The sequence below is a fragment of the Nicotiana sylvestris genome, chromosome 6, assembly GCF_000393655.2.
Source record: "Nicotiana sylvestris chromosome 6, ASM39365v2, whole genome shotgun sequence".
In the NCBI taxonomy this organism is placed as follows: Eukaryota; Viridiplantae; Streptophyta; class Magnoliopsida; order Solanales; family Solanaceae; genus Nicotiana; species Nicotiana sylvestris.
Window position 1 is genome coordinate 206,536,516 of NC_091062.1, and position 20,510 is coordinate 206,557,025.

At 35.6% G+C, this 20,510-nt stretch overlaps 2 protein-coding genes and 1 non-coding gene across 4 annotated transcripts; all 3 read right to left on the reverse strand.

Moving 5' to 3' along the window:
* Nucleotides 1-986: 986 nt before the first annotated feature.
* LOC104210987 (peroxisome biogenesis protein 2) lies at nucleotides 987-7,886 on the reverse strand. The gene is made up of 8 exons (XM_009759977.2): nucleotides 7,529-7,886; nucleotides 6,688-6,801; nucleotides 6,433-6,586; nucleotides 5,191-5,327; nucleotides 3,445-3,545; nucleotides 2,552-2,669; nucleotides 2,052-2,218; nucleotides 987-1,389 (listed from the first exon to the last, which is right to left on the reverse strand). Exons 1-8 carry the CDS (start codon nucleotides 7,664-7,666, stop codon nucleotides 1,260-1,262), a joined length of 1,059 nt encoding a protein of 352 aa, XP_009758279.1. The 5' UTR covers nucleotides 7,667-7,886; the 3' UTR covers nucleotides 987-1,259.
* Nucleotides 7,887-10,016: 2,130 nt separating this feature from the next.
* Nucleotides 10,017-10,098, reverse strand: TRNAS-CGA (transfer RNA serine (anticodon CGA)). Its single transcript has one exon. It is a non-coding gene; the product is annotated as a tRNA-Ser (tRNA).
* A 738-nt stretch (nucleotides 10,099-10,836) lies between these two features.
* Nucleotides 10,837-14,522, reverse strand: LOC104210974 (uncharacterized). Of its 2 annotated transcripts, none has more exons than XM_009759965.2 (4): nucleotides 14,122-14,522; nucleotides 12,425-12,869; nucleotides 12,134-12,249; nucleotides 10,837-11,552 (listed from the first exon to the last, which is right to left on the reverse strand). In XM_009759965.2, the coding sequence occupies exons 1-4, from the start codon at nucleotides 14,435-14,437 to the stop codon at nucleotides 11,134-11,136; spliced, it is 1,296 nt and encodes a 431-aa protein (XP_009758267.1). In that variant the 5' UTR covers nucleotides 14,438-14,522; the 3' UTR covers nucleotides 10,837-11,133. The 2 variants fall into 2 exon arrangements, with proteins under 2 accessions (XP_009758267.1, XP_009758271.1); XM_009759969.2 differs by having other exon boundaries at nucleotides 12,425-12,865; nucleotides 14,122-14,480.
* Nucleotides 14,523-20,510: the final 5,988 nt, after the last annotated feature.

The following is a 20,510-nucleotide window of genomic DNA, read 5'->3' on the forward strand; positions in this document are numbered from 1 at the left end:
CGCGCCACGTCACTTGACACGTGGCACCAAACTGGGCCTCTAGGAAGATGACATATTGGGCTTAATGAAGCATGCTCATTACTTGTAGCTCAATCAAATGGGCTAGCCCAATAGATTTGGACTTCTTTATTTAACCCATACTTATTGGATTTACATAACTAATCCAATTATATTAGCCCATAATATTTATTTGGCCTAAAATACATTTAATTGAGATTAAATCCAAATTTTATTATGGATTTAAATTCAGTAAAATTTTAATTATCTACAACTCCGTCTCATATTATGTGTCGTGTTTTTCTTTTACACGCCCCTTAAGAAATATTAATTAGGAAAATGATTGAACTATTCTACCCTTAATTATATCTTAAGATATAATCTCTCTTTATTAAATATTTATTCTAGTTATGTGTTATCTTTATTTTCAAAAATAATTATTACTAAGGGTAAAAAAGGAAAAAATAATCAATTTTATTTTGAACTTCTAAAATGACAAATAATTTGAGACAACTTATTTTAGTAACCACAACTCTGTTAATCAATATGAGATGGAGGGAGTACATTATTAAAATGAGAGTGTTAAAACATTTGACATATATTAATTTGGATTAAAGTAAACACCGGTGCAATAAATTTTTACCAGCAAACGCAAATGAGACTAGCCCACCACGAATCCCAATGAAATCAAATACACACTGATAGCTTTACAGCAGTATTTCTCTGCAAAACACTTGGCCATTATAAAAGTTAACCGACTCAAACTTTTATCTTTGCTACAGTAATTTACAACTTGATAACCTTAAGAAAATGAAAAGTGTACTTATTTTTTCCCTAAGAAGTTACCGTAACTAAAGCTTATAAAGCGAGAGCTAGTAGATCATTCTACCAATATTGATTCAATTGACCGAGTAGGGAGCGCTTCCCCCGAATGGATCATACGCGGCGCGAATCCTGATATAATCGAATTCCAATGCGTGTATCGGACATCGGGTGAAAAAAATATATATTGATTCAATTGCGTGAAGACTGATCCAACATTTGAGAAAATCTTTCAATTAAATGAATAAATGAGATGTAAATAAAGGAAAAGGGACAACCACACTAATAAAAAATTTAAAGCACTCAATAAAGCAGAACAACGTGCTTTATCAAGGAATCTAGATACCTAGTTCCATTGTCAAGTTGTCTTTTAGGACACTTTTGATCTATAGTTAACTGAGCTTCCCTTTTTTGTCATTTACATTCACTTTGCAGAACAATCATTGTTTCTGAGGAATGTTGCTGACTATACCACCATGCCGTTGCATAGCAGCAACTGGTTCACCACATCTGGGGCAACGAAATGATGGAGCTGCAGAACACCTTGTTTGAAGACAGTAGTAGCAGTACCTATAAGATTGAAATAAATAAAACTAAAATTTTCAGAATCACATTTAAGCATAGTAGACTAAGAGGTAGGAACAAGACTGGCAATGCTGTGAAACCTAATGCATGACAAAAGACCCATTAAAGACGGCATCATCATGCGATTTCAAAAAAAAAAAGCTCCTATTTACTACTTACAAAGTTCGAATATTAACGAATATGCACCCATCAGTCCCTCCCTGCCCGCCCCCAAAAAAAACAACAAATAAACATTTGCTTTAACAGCTCCAAATATATATGAATGCCTTGGTTGTCTGTAAAAATAGACAATCATTTTTAAGGGGCAGATGACGCGGCAAGGGCAGTGCAATGATAACTTATTGTGGATATAACCCTGAAGTAATAGTAGTTTCAACTCTCATGTTATGTGAAACCAGTAATATTGGAACTGTACTCAGCACAGAGGTCCAAGGCATATTTCCCTGGAAAGAGCATTAGTAATTAATGGCTACACTAACCTAGGATTGGTCTAGCTGCAATTTCCATGAAGCCAACTTAATCTCTGATAAGGATAATTCTTCGATTAAGTTCCGTAAAAGCATGTTCTTAATAAAGGCATATACACTTATATGAGAATACTTCATTACCAATTTATCGCATAAATGAAAGCAAGTAAACATATATACCTATGCTGACAGGGGATAGCTAGAAATGGAATTGATGGGGTTCCCTGGCAGATGGGGCATAAAGTTTCATCTACTGAAGAATCTGAAGATTTGTCCTTTGAGAATGGACGAAGGAAACTCTTGACAGATGCTGAATTGAGAAGGGGAAGAAGCAAGAGCAGCAGTTCCTGCATATTAGAACATTGCTCAAAATCTAAGTCCCTTCATATTGTGTATTGAAGAACTGAATTGAAAAAGCCTGAAACAAATAGCTTCAATAGTTGAACTGCAAAACAATAAAATTTAAAGCCCACCACCAGAAAGGAAAAAGGGCATGCATATGCGAGATTAAAAGATGATTCTGTTAGCTCTCGGGCAGCATGTAAAACAACTAAAAAACACGTAATACTCTATACTGTTATTGATTCAGACTATCTAGAAGTTTCTCGGCGAGTCCTTTTTTATACTTCCTGAATGTGCATAGGAATTCTGCGAGAAACAGCCAACGGAAGGACAGTTACCGAGAATTCATTCCACACCAACTGACGATTCATGTACTCAAAGCTCACAGCTCGGTTCATATTTGGGCTCCCATAAACAAGCCTAGCTCTTAAAGCTCTCTCAATGAGATTCCTGTACCTGCATGTAGTTGTAATGTGTTAAATTATCGGATAGATCACATGCAGGGGACATTCAGAACAATTAAATGATGCTCTGTTCATATTTGGGCTCCCATACATTTTTGTAGAATCAGCAGTACCAGCCATCTTATGTTCCTACAAAATTAATCATGACGCATGATTCCCTCAATAACTGCGGCAATCAGTCCTCCAAACTAGGAATCACCGTATGTCTGGACGGAGATGCGTGTACTACATTGATGAGAGATATTATGACCATAGCTCACTACAGTTACCAATCAAATCAAGGGAATGATGAAACTTAGAGGCCCGTTTGCTTTTGAGAAGAATAGAAGTCTATCTACATTGTATATTTAAATTACAAATGGGGTTTTTGTTGCAGATTTTCCCGATCCAAGGATGCCCTTTTACTAAAAGTGGAATTTCACACAACGATTGTTCCAAAGAGTTTCTAATAAATAACTGGTTTAAAAAAAAAGAACTTGTAAGTTTCTAACTCGTACTTTTATGTCCTCTTTAAGAACATTCTTCACAGGTTTTTAGGAACTTCACTTCACTAATTTAGTTATTTCCCATTAAAAAATTATCATAAAGCAATACAAGCTCAAATCCGTGCTTCTGTTACCCACGCACCTGTCTGTTGTACTATAGCACAGGTTCAAGCAGTATTACTTACAGCAACTACTTTACGAACTAGATTTTTCCCCTTTCTATTTGGTGGTCATGGCATGCATTAGAAAGAAATAAGAAGCAATTTTGCAGTAAGAGTATACCTTCCTGTGTAAAGAAAGAGAAGTAAATTGCTAAAAGACGCTGCTTTATAGATCCCCTCCATCCGTTGCATTAACAACCATGCTCCACGTGCCAAAGACCTCTGAAACAAACATAAAATTAACAAGTGACAAACAAATTATATGTCGACACTCTAAAAATCAGTAATATCCAAGTTAGGGGTCTTCGTTTAACTAATACTTCTCCATCCTAGTTCAAAAGACTGTTTGACTGGACAGCAATATCAACATAGGACTTAAAAACCTTACTATTCAAATGCACGTGACGTCCAAACTTAAGATAAACCTATACTTTTTCTCTGACATTGAACTTTCAATGCTTCCTCTCAAGATTCTCAACTCCATATTCCAATTATCCTCGTGAATTAGTTTATGACATTATATTGGACCTAATTGTCCACCTAACTTAATCTTCTGGTCTTACATATTTCCCCATTTAATATTAAGCAATACATTGTTCATCTCACATCTCAATAACCGCAGACACTCAATACAATGTTTATCTAAATAATTGCAGTACCTCAAAAGAGTAACGTGCAGTCCCTACATGTCAACTTATCAATTTCAAATTTTTTATAAGGTCAGTTAAACTCATATTCTAATAAGATAGCTAAAAAGATTCAGTTTAAGGAGAAAAGAGAACTAAATACAAGATAAAATATCAGTATAGTATGAATGTACATGATACCGTTCTATCATATAGTGTATGCAAGTATTTTCCTTTCAAGAAAATACAATTTTGGATGGACAAAAACAGAAAGGCAAAATAATACATTTGGAATATGGATTTCAGACTAGCTCTGCTCTAGTATTTTAAATTGACATTTATCTTTGCTAGTATTCAAGAAAAAAGTTTTCAGAAGTTCTTTAACTATTAAACTGCTCAAGGAAAACTTAGTATTCAGCTTCTTTTTTTATCAGCAAGGAGAAGTAGTTTCATCTGAATATTAGATTTAAAACAAACTGAAAACATTTTCATTTGGTATTCTTTTCGATATGTAGAATATTGTCTGCTGTGGAGAGTCCATGCGATAACAAACCAAGTTTTGTTTGGACATGTTGCTATTGCAAGAATCTCGTTGTTCCTGTCTAAGTGAAAAGTTACTTCTTATTTTCACAAACTGAAAGATCCCATGAAGCATTTCTATTAATATTCTACTCTCTTTTTATAAAAATGGTGGTGTCAGGGCCAGCTTGCATGCACCTCCCACCAGCATATGCATCGGGTAACTCTGTCTACCAAGGCTTAGACTTATAGGAAGAAATCACCTGACTTTTTTTGCCTTTGCGGAAATTTGAACCCTGGTTTGTCATAGTCCATTTAAACTTTATTGACCACAAGGCTACACCCTTGGATGCTTGTTAATACTCTACTCATATCAATGATTAATGTTGATCAGTGATAAATGTCTTTACTGATCTAATTTGAAGCTGCACCTTTTGGAGTTCCAAAGTCAAAAAAAACCTTTCAATTCATATATGCTTAAGCCAAGATAAAATAAAAATAGAAGGAATTCCTGTGCATGGCTAGAAATTGTAATACAAAGTTAGATTTTTAGAGAACTTTGTAACTTATTATCTCTAACAAATGGAGTCAACAACTCTAAAGAATATTATCTATTAGAGAACGAGGAGTATTCTTAGTGAACACAGATTTCTCACCATTAAAACTTGGCATCTTAAACAAACAAGTAGAATATGTTGGGGGGGGGGGGGGGGGACCAGTACCTGCTCAGAGTCGCCCCATCTCCGAAAAGCAGAAAACGATTGTAGACGGGCCCATATATATTGACCACCGACGGTTGCCACGCAGTACCATATCTTTTGAGCAGCAGTAAGTCCGGGTCCCTCTAGTCCAGTTCGCACTGAAACAAGCATGGAAAAGGAAAAAGAACTACAACTGAAATTATAGCAGTCGATGCAAGAAACAAGAAATGCAGTTGCATCAAGCTGTCAACATCCGCACTTCAAACACAAAGTACAGACCAACGAGATTTTCCAAGACTCCTCCATCATAGATTGATGTTATACACTTGCTAATTTAGGCATGCCAATCTATAAAACTACAACTGAAATTATAGTGGTTGAGGCAAGAAACAAGAAATGCAATTACATCAAGCTGTCAACCTCTGCACTTCAAAGTTCAAACACAAACTAAGACGAAAGAGATATTTCAAGTCAATCACACTGGCCCCTCCATCCAAATTGATGTTATATGCACATGCCAATTTAGACTTATCAAACTATAGAATTTAAAACTTTGCGGGGCTCAAGTAACTCAGTTTATCTGTTAGTAATCAAATAGAGCAAGACAAAGAGGATCATCTCACTCAGAGTCAGAGGTACCCTCCAGAAAATCCAAAAGAAACACTTGTTTTCCATATACCACATATCCTCTAAGTGAGCCTTAAGAAGATAAAAGAATTATTATACAGTAATTTCGAGATTAGTTGCCGACTTCTGTAAGAAAAGCAATGTCTGGGAGCCGACAAAGGAAGATGAATAAAGAATATGTCAATATGACGTGCCATTATTTGCACAAAAAATGGCCACATAAAAAAAGGAGGAGGAGAACGAGCATAACGTACAACCGACTTGGCTTCAGAAAAAATGAAGCTAACGCCTCAAAGCTAAACATGAGTACTTAAAAGCTATGTTGCTCAGACTATCCAAAAAAGTTGACGCACCCCTGTCGGATCCTCCAAAAATTCACTACTTTTGGAGGATCCAACACGCACCCAGTGGTATTTTTGAAGAGTCCGAGCAACATAGCTTAAAAGGATATCCAAAGTTCAGAACTAGTATTTTTCACATCCCTAAAGTACAAAACAACATCCACAAATATCCATAGCTTGCAACACGACATGACAATTAAGAACAAATGTCCAAAATTACTGAGATACGGAAAAGGTTGGTATGAGCTACTTATGAAAAGGGAGGAACAAGATTAAGTGAAGATGATTTTCTAACCTTTTCCTCTAATCTCACTTGCACGTTCATCTCTATATCTCAGATTCATGAGAGCATTACCAGGAGTAGGCTTATCAACCCAGATAGAAAATCGCCAGATTAGAAACTCGAGGAAAGCTTCAAGTTCTGGCTCATATTGATATAGCATTCCTGGCTAATCCCAAAAAAAAAAAAACATATCAAACCTGACTGACAAGGTAATCATGAAGACTTGATGAATTCGATGATAAAATAAAAAAGTTGCACGATAGGTACCTTCATCAAAGAAAAGACCTTAACCAACTGCTCCTTTAGCATGGCTGACATTTCAATGTCCAGTCTGCCAGCATCTACCTGATTAACTCTGGATATTGAAATTGGGATCACTGACTGCCAAAAGAAATCATTAACAAGACATTTCAGCAGTTGGGAGCAAAAAAAAACTCAGCAAATAAAACCTCAAAATGCCTAACTCTGTTTTAAACCTTCTCTGAGCCCGACAGATAAAAGATTTGGCTTTTAAGAACTTACAGATAAGGAATGGGAACAGTTTTTGTGTGTTACAATGGAGAAACAAGTAAAATTCAAAGGAGAAAAACACTCTAAAAAACATCAAAGGTTCCTAGAAAATGACTAATCTTTATCTTAAGATGGACTTTTCGTATTTCTAGCCATAATTTATAGTAACAATGAAGCTCCACAATAAAAGATCCTCTCTCTATAATACTTCAAATAATATCATTCTAGGTGGCCTATAACCTGAAGCAAATTTAAGCTAATTCCCGACTGGCTAGGGGATCTAAATTCAATTTTCTAAACCCAGCAAACGAAAAATACAATGTACAAAAGTCAGAATCACAACATTTTTTGAAGAATGTTCTATGTTCCACTAATTTTTCCATAACTGATTTCATCCAATAGAGAGTCAAAAGCACATCCTATTGTCATAAAAACTGAAACAACCTCTAATAATACTTTTGTGGATTAATTCCAATAAGAAAGATTATATTTTGTGAACAATTACAGTAGCAAAAGAACAACTGGACATAAAATGAAACAGAAGTGCGGAGGCAAACGGAAAATCTCCCGGAGCTGATACACAAGTTTAAGTCAGTACCTGCTGTGAGGTAGCAAGAGAGTGCCATTGAGGAATTGAATTTCGATAGGTATTGACCCAAGCATCTCGTTGTGGGGGATGATTGATGGTGGCACCATTATTGGGAGAGGACGATGAAGCTAGGTTTTGCCTATCCATATATTAACAGTGATAATACTGCTAGAGGTTATTCAGATGAATTATAACTATAGAGACATATGCGATGAAGAAATTGGTAATCGTCGCCGGCGGTTGCTTCCCCGATTCCGGCGAGCAACCTATTCCGTTTGGTACTGACTCTAGTCCTTCACTCTTAGACCACGCAGTCAATTTGAGAAATTACAGTTAACGTCTTTATTAGAAAGAATAAAAAGTTGACGTCTTTGTTTATTTAGAAAAAAACATAAATAATCTGAGCGGTTAGGGATATTTGTGAGGGGTAATTTCGTCTCTAAAAAATGATGATTCATGGACGCTTAGCTCGCACTTCAAGATTTGTTGGAAGACTCGTCATAGTGCCCACCACTAGTTTTCTTAGGGGAAGTAAACAATTAAAACCAACGGCAGTTGGATTATTAGAGTTAGGAGTGTTCTTAGTGGGCGTTTGGACATAAGAATTGTAAAGTTTCGAAAAAAAGGTAGAAAAAAATTTAAGTTGAAAATAGTATTTAAAAATTCGAGTTGTATTTGGATATGAATATAATTTGAAGTTATTTTTGATTTTTTTTTTGTATGCTTTAAAGTAAAATTTAAAATTTTTATTGTCAAACACTGATTCTACAAAAAAAAGTGAAAAACTTTTTGAAAAAAAAGGATTCTTTTTTTATGGCCAAACGGGCCCTTAAAACCAAAAGTCCAAATCAAATTGACACAAAAAAACTGACAATATTTTCGTTTGATTTGGTTTTGATTTTACATTTTAAAAATCGACCAAATGTGGTTTGATTTTGGTTTTAGGTAAAAAGTAATCGAACAAAATCAACTGTAAAAATATGTATTTAAAATTTTATTATTATACATATATCTGAATATTTAGGTAGAGTTTTTAAAATTTTATGGTAAATATTTAATCGTTTGCATGCTTAGTTTGTAGTCTATTTTTTCATCATTATAATAACCAAGTTCTTTGTCTTTACATTCTATTTGATGGTGGTTTTATTTTGCGAAGTCCACAAAACTATTTCATGTTAAAAATAACTTATCTTTAATTGAGTTTTTAAATTGCTCGTCACTATTTAATTCAATCATATATCATCAATATCTTAGTAAATTAAATGGCAATTTTTCTTAAAGAATAATTGGTTTGATAGTGTTGTGTTAGAATAAAGTCGGTGGAATATGTGCTTGGCAAATGTCTCATATTTAAGAGAAAAATTCGACAAAATCGGCAACAAAAAAAATAACTGAAAAATCGACAAAATTAACATAAACCGAACCTATAAAAAATTGAGTTAATTGATTTGGATTGGTTTTAATATTTGAATAACTGGCTTAATTGATTTGGTTTCTTTTTAGATAAAAATCGATCCAAACTGAACCATGAACACTCCTTATTGGAGTCGTCCCTCTCTTTCAATTTATGTGTAATATATTTTTAAAGAAATGTCATATCTTAGATGTAAGTAATTATTTATTTTAATATTCTTATTTTATTCTCAATATATTTCTTATAGGAATATTATGCCATATTTAAAATAACAGGATTTGTTTTTTTGAATAAGTTATTTATACTTTTAGTTAAAATCACATGATTCAAAAAACTTGTGTACATTCTCATGTTCCGTGTTCAATCAAATTAGACAAATAATATGATAGGAAATGAGTAATTTATTACTATAATCCACATCTTCTATGATTTTCTATCTACTTTTACTAAAGACATACCACGACCTCACTAAAGCAAGCTAACTACTGGTTATATTTTTGTTTTTGGAATTGATTTTCGAAAACAATTGAGGATATAACTTGTCTTTTTGGTTTTGGAACTGATTTTTGAATTTGAATTAAACCAAAAAAGAAATTACAGTTTTAAGGCTTAGGCTTCCTAGCACGTCGAAAACTTTAGTTTGGATTTCCAAACCCTTTGGAATTGGTTTCCTTTTACACTTTTGGGGGTCAAAAGCTTAAAGCAAGACCTTTAAGTAGATGGTTCCAACAAACTGCCTTTATCTTTATTTGATGTCACTATAAGGATTAGTGGATTACGTTACTAAAAAAGTTTTTCTTTTTCTTTTTAGAATCAACATCAACTGGTATTACACATCTGAATTTGTGCAAAATACACTAGTGTAAACTTGAATCTTATATTGGAAGATCCATAGTTATTTTTAATTTGTTAAATGTTTAAAAGTTATTTAATTGTCATCCAAAATCCTTCATAGTGGTAAAATTATATTTATTCAATGTCACGTGTGAGTTTACGAAGTATGATGCAGTGTAAAAAAGACCATGTACAGAAACTAGTAAGAGATGAACCAAGAGGACACAAAAAGCTTAAAGTAATAAAAGCCGTCGACAGCAGGATTCGAACCTGCGCAGGCAAAGCCCAACAGATTTCGAGTCTGTCTCCTTAACCACTCGGACATATCGACGCTTCGCATGGTGTTCGTCAGGATAATTATAATAATATTAATTTGTAATAATATGGCGAGAAATGGCAAATAAATCTTAAGTCTTCAGTTTTCTATGAATTGATATTTGTTACTATATAATTTTTCGGTTTTTCCTGAAGGCTGTCCCAATCAAAACAACAGAAAGAGAAGCTGCGAGGGACATTCTTGGCTCATAATAGTTGTTCGACTTGCACCTTCAATGTGTATATGTAGCTTAACCATGAAGTTGGCACCCTCCGCGCCTTGATCCTCCCCCAATGAAAATGATATAATGTGTTTACTTCTGTTACCCTGCTGAAACTTGAGTTGTTATGGTGCTAGGTGTCCTGTTTATTATACTATATGGATTGGGTTTCTATACTTCCTTCAATCCCAACCGTTTAAATAACTTCCCCACCCACCCACCCCACCCACCCAAAAAAAAAAAGAAAAAAAAATCATTCATCAATCAAACTCTCCAACAACTTGTTCGAATCTTAATCACAAAAACAGGAATCTTAATCTTGCCAACGGGTTGTGGTTAACAGGGATGGCAGTGGGGGCGTTTTTTGGCTCTGTTAAGCAGGTGTACAAATAAGGATACAAGGCAAGGAAACCAGCACTGCTTCTGATGAAGATTAATAAAAGTGATTAGGCAAAAAAGGTACAAGTGACCTATCACTTGATGCATCTTTTTTGATAATTCTTTCTCGCATTAAGAGTAATAGGGGCAAGGGAAGAGCCTCCGAACATCAGCCAAATTTTGCATATATCCTGTGTTGCATACAGAGGATTCATTTTGAAGCCATTGGACTTCTATGAATTCACGTATCTACTGTAGTACTTATAACGACCAGAGCGTAAGCAAATTTCAGTACCATGTGTTAATGGACGTGACAGACATTGGCTCTCAAGAAATACATCCTAAAGAACTGAAGAGAATAGAGAGAAAAGGAGAGATACATGTAACGAACAAAACTACAACCTACATCCAGTGGCAACAAAAATCTCATTTTTAACCAAATCTGGAACCGATTAAGGTTCTCGCAAAACCTGGAGATAGACCATTTGAGTGTAACCATTGAATACAGAAGTCTCAAGTCTAGATAAGCCAAGCCTCTGAAACAATCCATATCTGCCATCTTCAACAATAGGACTTTGTGCACGAGCTGGATCGTATCTCGTCTGATGAGTAAGTGAAGGACCAGCCACAGGAGGGAGCTCCCAGTAAACATCTAACACTGATTCTACAAACCTGCTGTTTTGAAAATGCTCTGCATAAGTAATAGCTTTATTGCTGTGGTTAAAATCATCGCGCATCTGCCCTCTCACACCCCACCAAGCTTCACCGGGACCGCATAGTTCTTCAATATCAACAGCCTTCTCCCAAAACTTCTTCCTTCTTGATCTAATCCTAGCTTCATCACTGTCCTTAAAGCAGCTATGGCCCCCACCTGGTAATCAAATAGAACAATGAATTATGCATACATATACTTCGAGGAGCACTACAACTTCCAATAACGCAAAGAGTTTTGATAAATCAAAAGGGAGGGAAATTTACAATTTCACAGCATATTAAGAAACATTAAGTTCATCCATCACACTAGAAACTAACATTAATCCAATTCTCTGCTTGTATTTGGTGGTGCATGTGGAAGGAAAGGAATACAGATGTTTCGAAGGAAACAACAGCTCTATACTGAAGAGCTAATCAGAATGTATACTTTTGATTTCTTTTTGGAGTAGCTTGGAGTGGATGGATGATGCCGAACCCCTAATGCAGTTCATAGAATCTTTTGTATAGTCTAGGTTTTTGCTGGGGTATCGATCTTTTATTTTTCTCCTTTTGGATGTAATTGCAGCTCTTTCTTAGTGCTAGTTTTGAAATACTTGCCATTTCAAAAAAAAGAAACAAAAAGAAAGACTTCCAGAGAAATTCAAATTAAACAGCAATATTTAAATGCAAAAGAACTTAAATGTCCAATTAGGTCTGAACATATGTAAAAAGATAAAAAGAAGCTGAAATGAAACACACCTCTTATATAAAACTGATCACACATCTGCCTAAAAGAATAGTGGTCTCCCGTGCCAGTATCATAGTTGTCCTCAAACACAAGATGCCTGAACCCTGCTTTTAGTGCTTGCTTTAGTCTGTCAATCAAAGTTCAAAATGGAAAATCAAGAATTTTGCAAAACAAGTGGCAATTGGTATCAGATGAGACAGAACGGTTACTAATGCATTGCAATTAGACAGAACAAATGCCCAAAGAAATACTTCATCAATGAAAACACTGCAAAGAGCGTCCAGTCTGAAAAGCCAGAATACCTTTTCAGTTCATTTTGATGGTCATCGAAAAAGACAAGAACCTCGCTAAGATCCTTGATTGCATGTTTTTTCATAACTTTCGCCCAATCAACATTTCCGAAATCAACAAAGTCTTTTCCAGCAAAGTACGTGCAATTTCCATCAACATAGGCAGGTCCTTTCTTCAGATATTTCTCTGGATGACGCGGTGTAAGTGATATAATTGGCGTATCTGGCATTGCTTGTCTCAAAACCCAAGTTGAGTGTCCCTTGAAAGCACCACTCTCAATCATCAGCTCTGGTTTCAACCATCGAGCCATAAACCAAAGCCCAAAGCTGTGGTCAAAACCCATCCCATACATGTTATTCTTGATAGGCCGTGTCTCGTATATCGGTACAAACTCCTCCAGACCTTTGAGTAAATCCTTAATGGTCCATTCAACAGATTTGCCATGTTTCGATCTGCCTTTTGACAAGGATTAAAATTATAAGCTGCATTGGATCTTTCTATTATCATCTTTAAGTGCTCAAATCCAAAATGTTCAGCTACTACAACTTCTTCTTTTTTTTTTCGGGATAACTGAAAGAAACTTAAAATCGAGAAATTAAATGGACACTAATTCTCTTTTTTAGATAAGAAGCTACAACTGATTGTTATTCATCAATTATTGCATTTACTCTGGCTTCTCCTCATAGATAGAGAATGCACGGCAGAAAGACCTTCTAACATTCCAATGTTGATCCACTTTTTACATACATGTATATATAGAAATATATTTCCGTATGTGTCTATGTATGTATAATGCACATATGTATGCGATAATTACTTCATTTAGTGACACCTAGATCTAAGCTACAGCTTAAGACTCAGTTCAGAAAAAGAAAGAAGAAAAGAAGTGCAATGATGATAAACAATTTTTAATTGGGATATGATAAATTGCAAAGCAGCTATATACACGTAACTGAGCAGTCTGCATTTTTATGCTAAATCTATAATCTCATTTGTACGTGTGAGTAGCATTCTCAAACAGTCCCATAATAGCATTAAACTACAAAAAAAGGACTGCTAATAATAAGTTCCCCAAGTTCATAGCTGAGGGTACCAAATCTTAATTAGACAGCCAGAAATTCAATACACGCTTACAAAAAGTTCCCATTAAGCCATCACACCAACCTCTTCCATTAACATCACACTGTATAGCAACTCTTAGTCATACTTATCTCACCTTATTGGAGGTTGAGACGCTGAGTAAATCATAAACCACGAAAAGACAAAATGCTACTCCAGTAACTCGCACCTTAACAATTCTCCATTCAACCCAATCAACTACGCCTTAATCCCAAACTAGTTGGAGGCTATGAGTTCCTTATACCAAAAAATCCAGATAAATTAGGTAAACTAGACCTTCCGCTTTCTTTTAATCAAAGAAAACTTGACCACAAGCAAAAATAAAAAGCAGCTCCAATCATGCTAAGGAAAACAGACAAACACATCACATTATTTGTTTAATCACGAGATTCAATTGAGCATATATTTCTAATCAGCCAATGCATAATATACAGATCTGGACAATCCTGGATCGCAAACAACAACAACACATAAAAAGGAAATCTCAATATTTACGTACAATAAATAGAAGAAATCCGTACAAAAATTCATATATTTGTTTGCGTCAGTGAGTAGAAGAAATAATTGAGACGAAGAAAAATGAACTTACACCACGGAACACCGAGAGATCCGAAGTCAGTTTCAAGGGCTTGGAAGCCAAAAAATCTTAAGCGAGAAATGTGATCGGAAGAGGAAGCGGAGATACAAACAAGGTCACGCGAGTGGTAAGCGAAAGAAGTGAGGACCACCAGCACAAGTCCTATAAGGAGGAATGGCCAAATATGACCGGTTCGAGTCATGTAATTGGTGAATCTTATCGCCGGAGACAAGTGCTTTCGTGTTTTCGATTCGTCTCCCTCTCCGTCTCCGTCGCCGTCGTCGGTAACCGGCGATGCCCTGCGTAAAGAGAGCACTCTTTCTAGCATCTTCTTCGTTGTGCTTTTTCACTCCTACTCGACTCGCTCTCTCACACTGAATGTGTGAAATATCATTTATTTGTTGGACACGAAACTCCTGAGGGGAAAGAGGGGTAGTTTTATTTTTATTTTTACTTTAAACAAAACAAAAAAGGAAAAAGACCATAAAGTGAGAATTACAAATAAAGTAAATTACACTTTGACCACCCAATTCTTTGTGTGATCAGAGAATGCCCCCAATATTTGCAATATTTTCACTTGTAAAGTGTTACTGCCCATATGGAAAAAGAAATGGTCATTCTACCGATCAAATGTTTACACTCTGTTTGAATTGTCGTTTCCATCATTTCTTTTTTCTTTTTTTTTTTGGTCAAAAGAGAAGCTAATATATAAATTTAAATATTGTTCATACGAGTAGACATGCTCCTTTGAGCATTAAAGTTGCCAAGGTTGGCCAAAACATTAGAGACATCACTAGAGATAGATCTACGATATGTAACTCCAGAAATATTCAACATAAGACTAGGCAAAATAACATATGGTGATAGTACTAAAACAGTAGGATCACCAATTTTTTCAATTTACAGTTCTTCCTTAGCTAGCAAGTCAGCCACTTAGTTTTGCTCCGAAAAATAGTATTTTAATTTTGGATCTCCTAGTTGCTGCCTTAGCATCCTGCAATCATGTAAGATAAATGTATATTGTGAGGAGTTAGTTGTGAACATGTTAATAATCTCTATTGAGTCTGCATCAACCTCTAGAGGATGAAGGCCATGAGCATAAGCTAGTTTTAGACCATGTAGAAGTGATATGAGCTCGCCATATGTATGATCAGATTGAGGAATCTGCATGTAGTAGCCTAGCACCCAATCCCCTTTGTTATTTCGGGAAACTCCACCAATACCTCCTGCTCCATCTTTAAATGCTCCATTAATATTGAGTTTGAAGTGATTTTGTTTAGAAGGATGCCATTTGACATGGAGAGCTAGAGTTGGTTTGGTGCTGCTGTCATTTCTTGCTAGAGCAATATACTCTGTAGCTCGCATATGTACCAGATCAAAAGAAGCATAGTTTGTGAGGTTATTGTAAAGGTTGTTATTTCTAATGATCCAAATATGCCAAAGACAAAAGGGAAATAGTTCTTTCCATGTGTATATCGCTTTTGGTAATGTAAGAGGGAGGTTTGCAATATTGTCCAACTAGTGGTGGTGATTGGCAAGCGTCTGAATACTAATAAGACCAAGTCTTTGCCAAAAGGATTTAACAACCTCACAGTCAACGAAAATATGATCAAGAGTTTCTTCACAAAATCTGCAAGTGGAGCATTGTCTATCAATATTAATGCCTATTGAGTTTAAGTAGACTCGGGTTGGTAAACGATTATGATAACATAACCAAATGAAGAATTTTATTTTATTTGGTGTCTTGAGCTTCCAAATCCAAGAGAAGTTAAGAGTGTTTGGTGGCTAGATTTGACAAGTGTCCTAGCAGTTTTTGAGCTGAAACAGCTGGTGTTTGTAGTTTCCAAATTGGCATGTCTTCATGTTCAGGGAATAATGGTAATTGAACACTATTAGAGATATTTTTGAGGTTCCAAGATCCATTTTCATTAAGGTCTACAATATTATTTTTTTGGTAATTATCATATTTTATTACCAAAGCGAAAATTTACAGCTAAAAAAAACTTCACTAAGGCTGGACATCTTCCCAGATCGTAGTATCACCCAATGCTCCCTATACTAATAGCTAACTATCATTCATTGTATCAATTGTATTGTACTACTACTTCAGCATCTTCTGATCACGGATAGAACTTCAGCTCTTCAAGTCTTCTTCTGAGTCTGGTCATCTTATGGCCTCTTCCACATATCATTTGTATGATCTACTTTACCAGTATCTCTTGTTGCCTCTGTTGTGATCTAAAGATCCTCTGGTTTCTCTCTTGTCACACATAGTAGACACATCCAGCTAAAGGCATTCTGTATATCTCATCGTTGGCTTATCTGCTCTTTGCATGGTAGTATGCCCAAGCTACCTCTTGTCTCCACTCCATAGCCTGTCTTGTGATGCCCATCCATTGTAGAAGTTTTCTCCAGATGAATTCTGCAAACGCGCACTTGAAAAATAGATGCTCAATGCTTTCCTCTTTGATATTATATAATGGACATAATACCTCACTTGTCACCCTCCATCTTGCTAATTTGTCCTTAGTGTTCAGCTTGCCCATGATAGCCAAATAAAGAATGAAAATGCATTTTGGCACTCCTCCATTATTGCACATCAGTTTTCTCCATGGGATTTTCTGTTGCTCACTTCTTAGCATCTTGTATAAACTTTTGATGGATAAATTCTTCCTATCAAGAATCTCTGTCAGGTTTATTCCAGCATCAATCATGTATTACTTAGCCTTCGGTATCTTCTTCACTATCTACGAAGCTTGTTTAGGTTTAATTATCCGTATATCTCTACCTCTCCCATAGTATATGTGTATCCACTGCACACATAGCTTGTCTTTTTTCTGAGTTATATTTCATAGTAATTTACATATGGCAGCCTTATTCCACATGGTTATGTCTAGCAAGTTCCATCCACCAGTAACTTTTGGTTGGAACAATTTGTCCCAAGATATTAAAGTTCTCTTTGATATATCAGCACCCCCAGACCATAGGAAATTTCTACATATTGACTCTATCAGTTGTATCACCTTCTTTGGGAAGACAAAGATTTGGGACCAGTAGATTTGAATAAAAAACAGGACACTCTTGATCAATTGAATTCGACCAGTATATAATAAAAACTTTGCAGTCTATAATGTTATTCTACCAATCATTCTATCTAACAATAGTTGAAACTATATGATAGACATCCTTTTTGTACTTAGAGAGACTCCTAGATATCTAATAGGCAGCACTCATTTGGTGAAGCCAAGTTTATCCATAACATACTAAACTTACTCCACCAAAGTATATAGAACTCTTACTTTTGTTTACTTTCAGTCCTAATACCCTAGAAAACTCCATGAAATAGTTATATAGCATGTGAATAGATATTTCATCTCCTCTACAGAACAACAATAGGTCCTCAGCAAATCCCGGCTGGATTATTTGTAGTGTCTCACACCTTGGATAGTAATTAAAGTCTATGGTCTGGAGGAGCTGATTTATTGAGAGCATGTTCAATAGCAGTTAAAGGACCCCCTATAGTAGCTCTAAGACTGGGAGTATTGGGTATGCCAAAAATTAATGCTTTTACCATTTTCAATGATCCAACGGATACCTTGATTACAAAAGTATCATCCCTTAAGAATATTTCTCTAGATCATTGAATCAGTTCTACGTTGATGGGTATGAGTTTGGGACTGAAAGTTTCTATGAACAATATTTATTAATGAGGACTCGGCCCCAAAGGGAATGAGGATTTTTTAAAAGTCGACATGCAAGGTTCGTGTGAAGAGTTAAAATCTTGTTATCAGCACTATCTATACCTAATCCACCATTATTCTTAGTATCAGTCAAGGTATGCCAATTAACAAAATGAAGCTTTGATTTTTCAGCAGTAGATTCCCATATAAAATTACGCTGGGTTCGATCAGTGAGGCTATTGATTTTTTTTTGGGAGTTTGTGGTATTGCACAATATGATTTGGAATAGTATTAAGAGTAGAGGTTGCAAGGGTAGTGCAACTTGCCATATTAAGGAATCTAGTCTTCCAACCTGTAAGCTTCTTATTCATGTTATCAATGATGAATTGGAAGTCTCTTGACTTTGATTTTTGGTAAAAAATGGGAAAAGCTAAGTATCTACCAAAAGTGGAACTTTGCTTAACTTGGAGGGCATGAGAGAGAATTTTCCTGATGGTGGGATCATAATTTTCAGAGAAAAGGACTTTTGATTTATCAAGGTTTATTTTTTGACCTGACAACGCCCAAAAATAATTCATAGTTCTCAAAATGGTGTCACAATTCTTGTTGTCCGTCCGGCCCATCAAGGTTAGATCATTTTCAAAGAAAAGATGAGATAACTGGGGACCAGTTCTACTAATTTTGATAGGGTTCCAATTACCTAGATCCACCTCATAACAGATATTTCTAGAGAGTATTTTTAAGCAGAGTATAAAGATGTAGGGAGACATGGGATCTCCTTATCTGACGCCTCTACTAGGAACAAAAAACTCAGTTTTACTTTCATTGATAAGAATAGACATAGTTGAGGAAGTAATACAAGACATAATAAGTTTAATAAGATTCGGAAGGAACTGGAAAAAAGTGAGGGTGCAACGTATGAAAGACCATTCCAATCGATCAAAAGCTTTTACAAGGTCAACTTTTAGAATCATGTTAGCTTTTAAACTTTTCATCTTTTGGTAGTGGTTCACAACTTCTTGAACAATGATCGAACAGTCGGTCGCTTTTCTATTCTCCATCAAACTAGCTTGATGGGACCAATAAGCTTGTCTAAAAGGGGTTTAATACGGTTTGCAATAACTTTTGTGGCAAGTTTATAGACAGTATTTCAAAGGCTAATGGGTCTAAAGTTCTTTATATTATTGGCATTTTCGAATTTTGAGATGAGACACAAATAAGTATGGTTTAGTTTCGGAGGGATGGTACTAGTGGTGAAAATATTATGGCAGAGTGACAGGACAGAGGGACCCATAATTCTTCAGTATTTCTTATAGAAAAAAGGGTATAAACTATCTAGTCCGGGTGCTTTAAAGGGTTTAAAAGATTTTAAAGTTTCTAAAATTTCATGTTCACAGAGTTTTTTTCTTAAATGTATTTTATCTAAATATGTGAGAATGGGAAAATGATAATCATTGTAGTGATTAACGACGTCAAGATGAACAGTGGAATACAAGGCTTTGAAGTAATGGAAAATATGGGCTTCTATATCAGTTGGTCATAAATCAAGTTACCAGTATCATCTATAAAAGAGATAACAAGGTTTCTTCTTCTTCGATTAATGGTCGAGATGTGAAAAAATTTAGTATTTGTATCTGCTTCAGTAATCTAGTTTATACGAGATTTCAACTTCCAAAACTCTTTTTCCAACCTAAGGATATCATTGAAGTCTTTTATAAGAGAGATTTCAAGACTTTGGAGGAATAAGTTTTCGTCACGACCCCAAATTGTCGGTCGTGATGGCGCCTATCACCATACTAGGCAAGCCAACCCGATCAAGTATCCTTAACAATTTTTTTTAATAAAAAATTATTATAATATTAGTTAAGTCTCAGTTTCTCATAAGAAACATTTAAATCACTGAAATGTGCGGAAAACAGTAAAACATTAAACCAACAGTGCCCAAACATCTAGTGTCACGAGTCTGGAGCCTCTAAATACACAAATTAGACTGTCTATTATATAACAAGTCTAAAGTGCAGAAAAGAGCAAGACAGGAAAGAGGAAAGCAGGACTGCGGACGCCATGCAACTACCTTGCAGTCTCCGGCAAACTCCGACAATGTTGAGGACCCTCACTCTGCCGCTCGGGCACCTGGATCTGCATACAAGGTGTAGGGAGTAACGTGAGTACGCCAACCTAGTAAGTAACTAAAATAAATAAGGTCTGAAAGCAGTGACGAGCAGTTAAAATCGTATAAAGGAGTAAACAACAGAATATCAAGTCAAACTCCACAGTTTAAAAACAAGTTTCATCATAAAACTTCAGTTTCAATAGAAATACTTTGAAATCATTTACTTAGCAAGTTTCAACAAAGTCTCATTATTAAAAAAAAAAAAAAGAGTAAAATCAGCGAAAATATCATAAATGGGCCCCTCAGGCAAGGTATCACTCATAAATATAGCCTCTCGGGCAAGCCTCTCAGTCACTCGTGACTCAGCTCTCGTCACTCAGTACTCACACTCAGCACTCAGGTTTAATAATGCCCCATAATAGTAATAATCATAATAATCGCTGCGGCGTATAGCTCGATCCAATATATATATATTGCTGCGATGTGCAGCCCGATCAATATAAGTATCGCTGTAGTGTGCAGCCCGATCCATAATATATACATATAATATTGATGCGGCGTGCAACCCGATCCGTAATATTTATAATCCTCACCATTAGGTCCTCAAT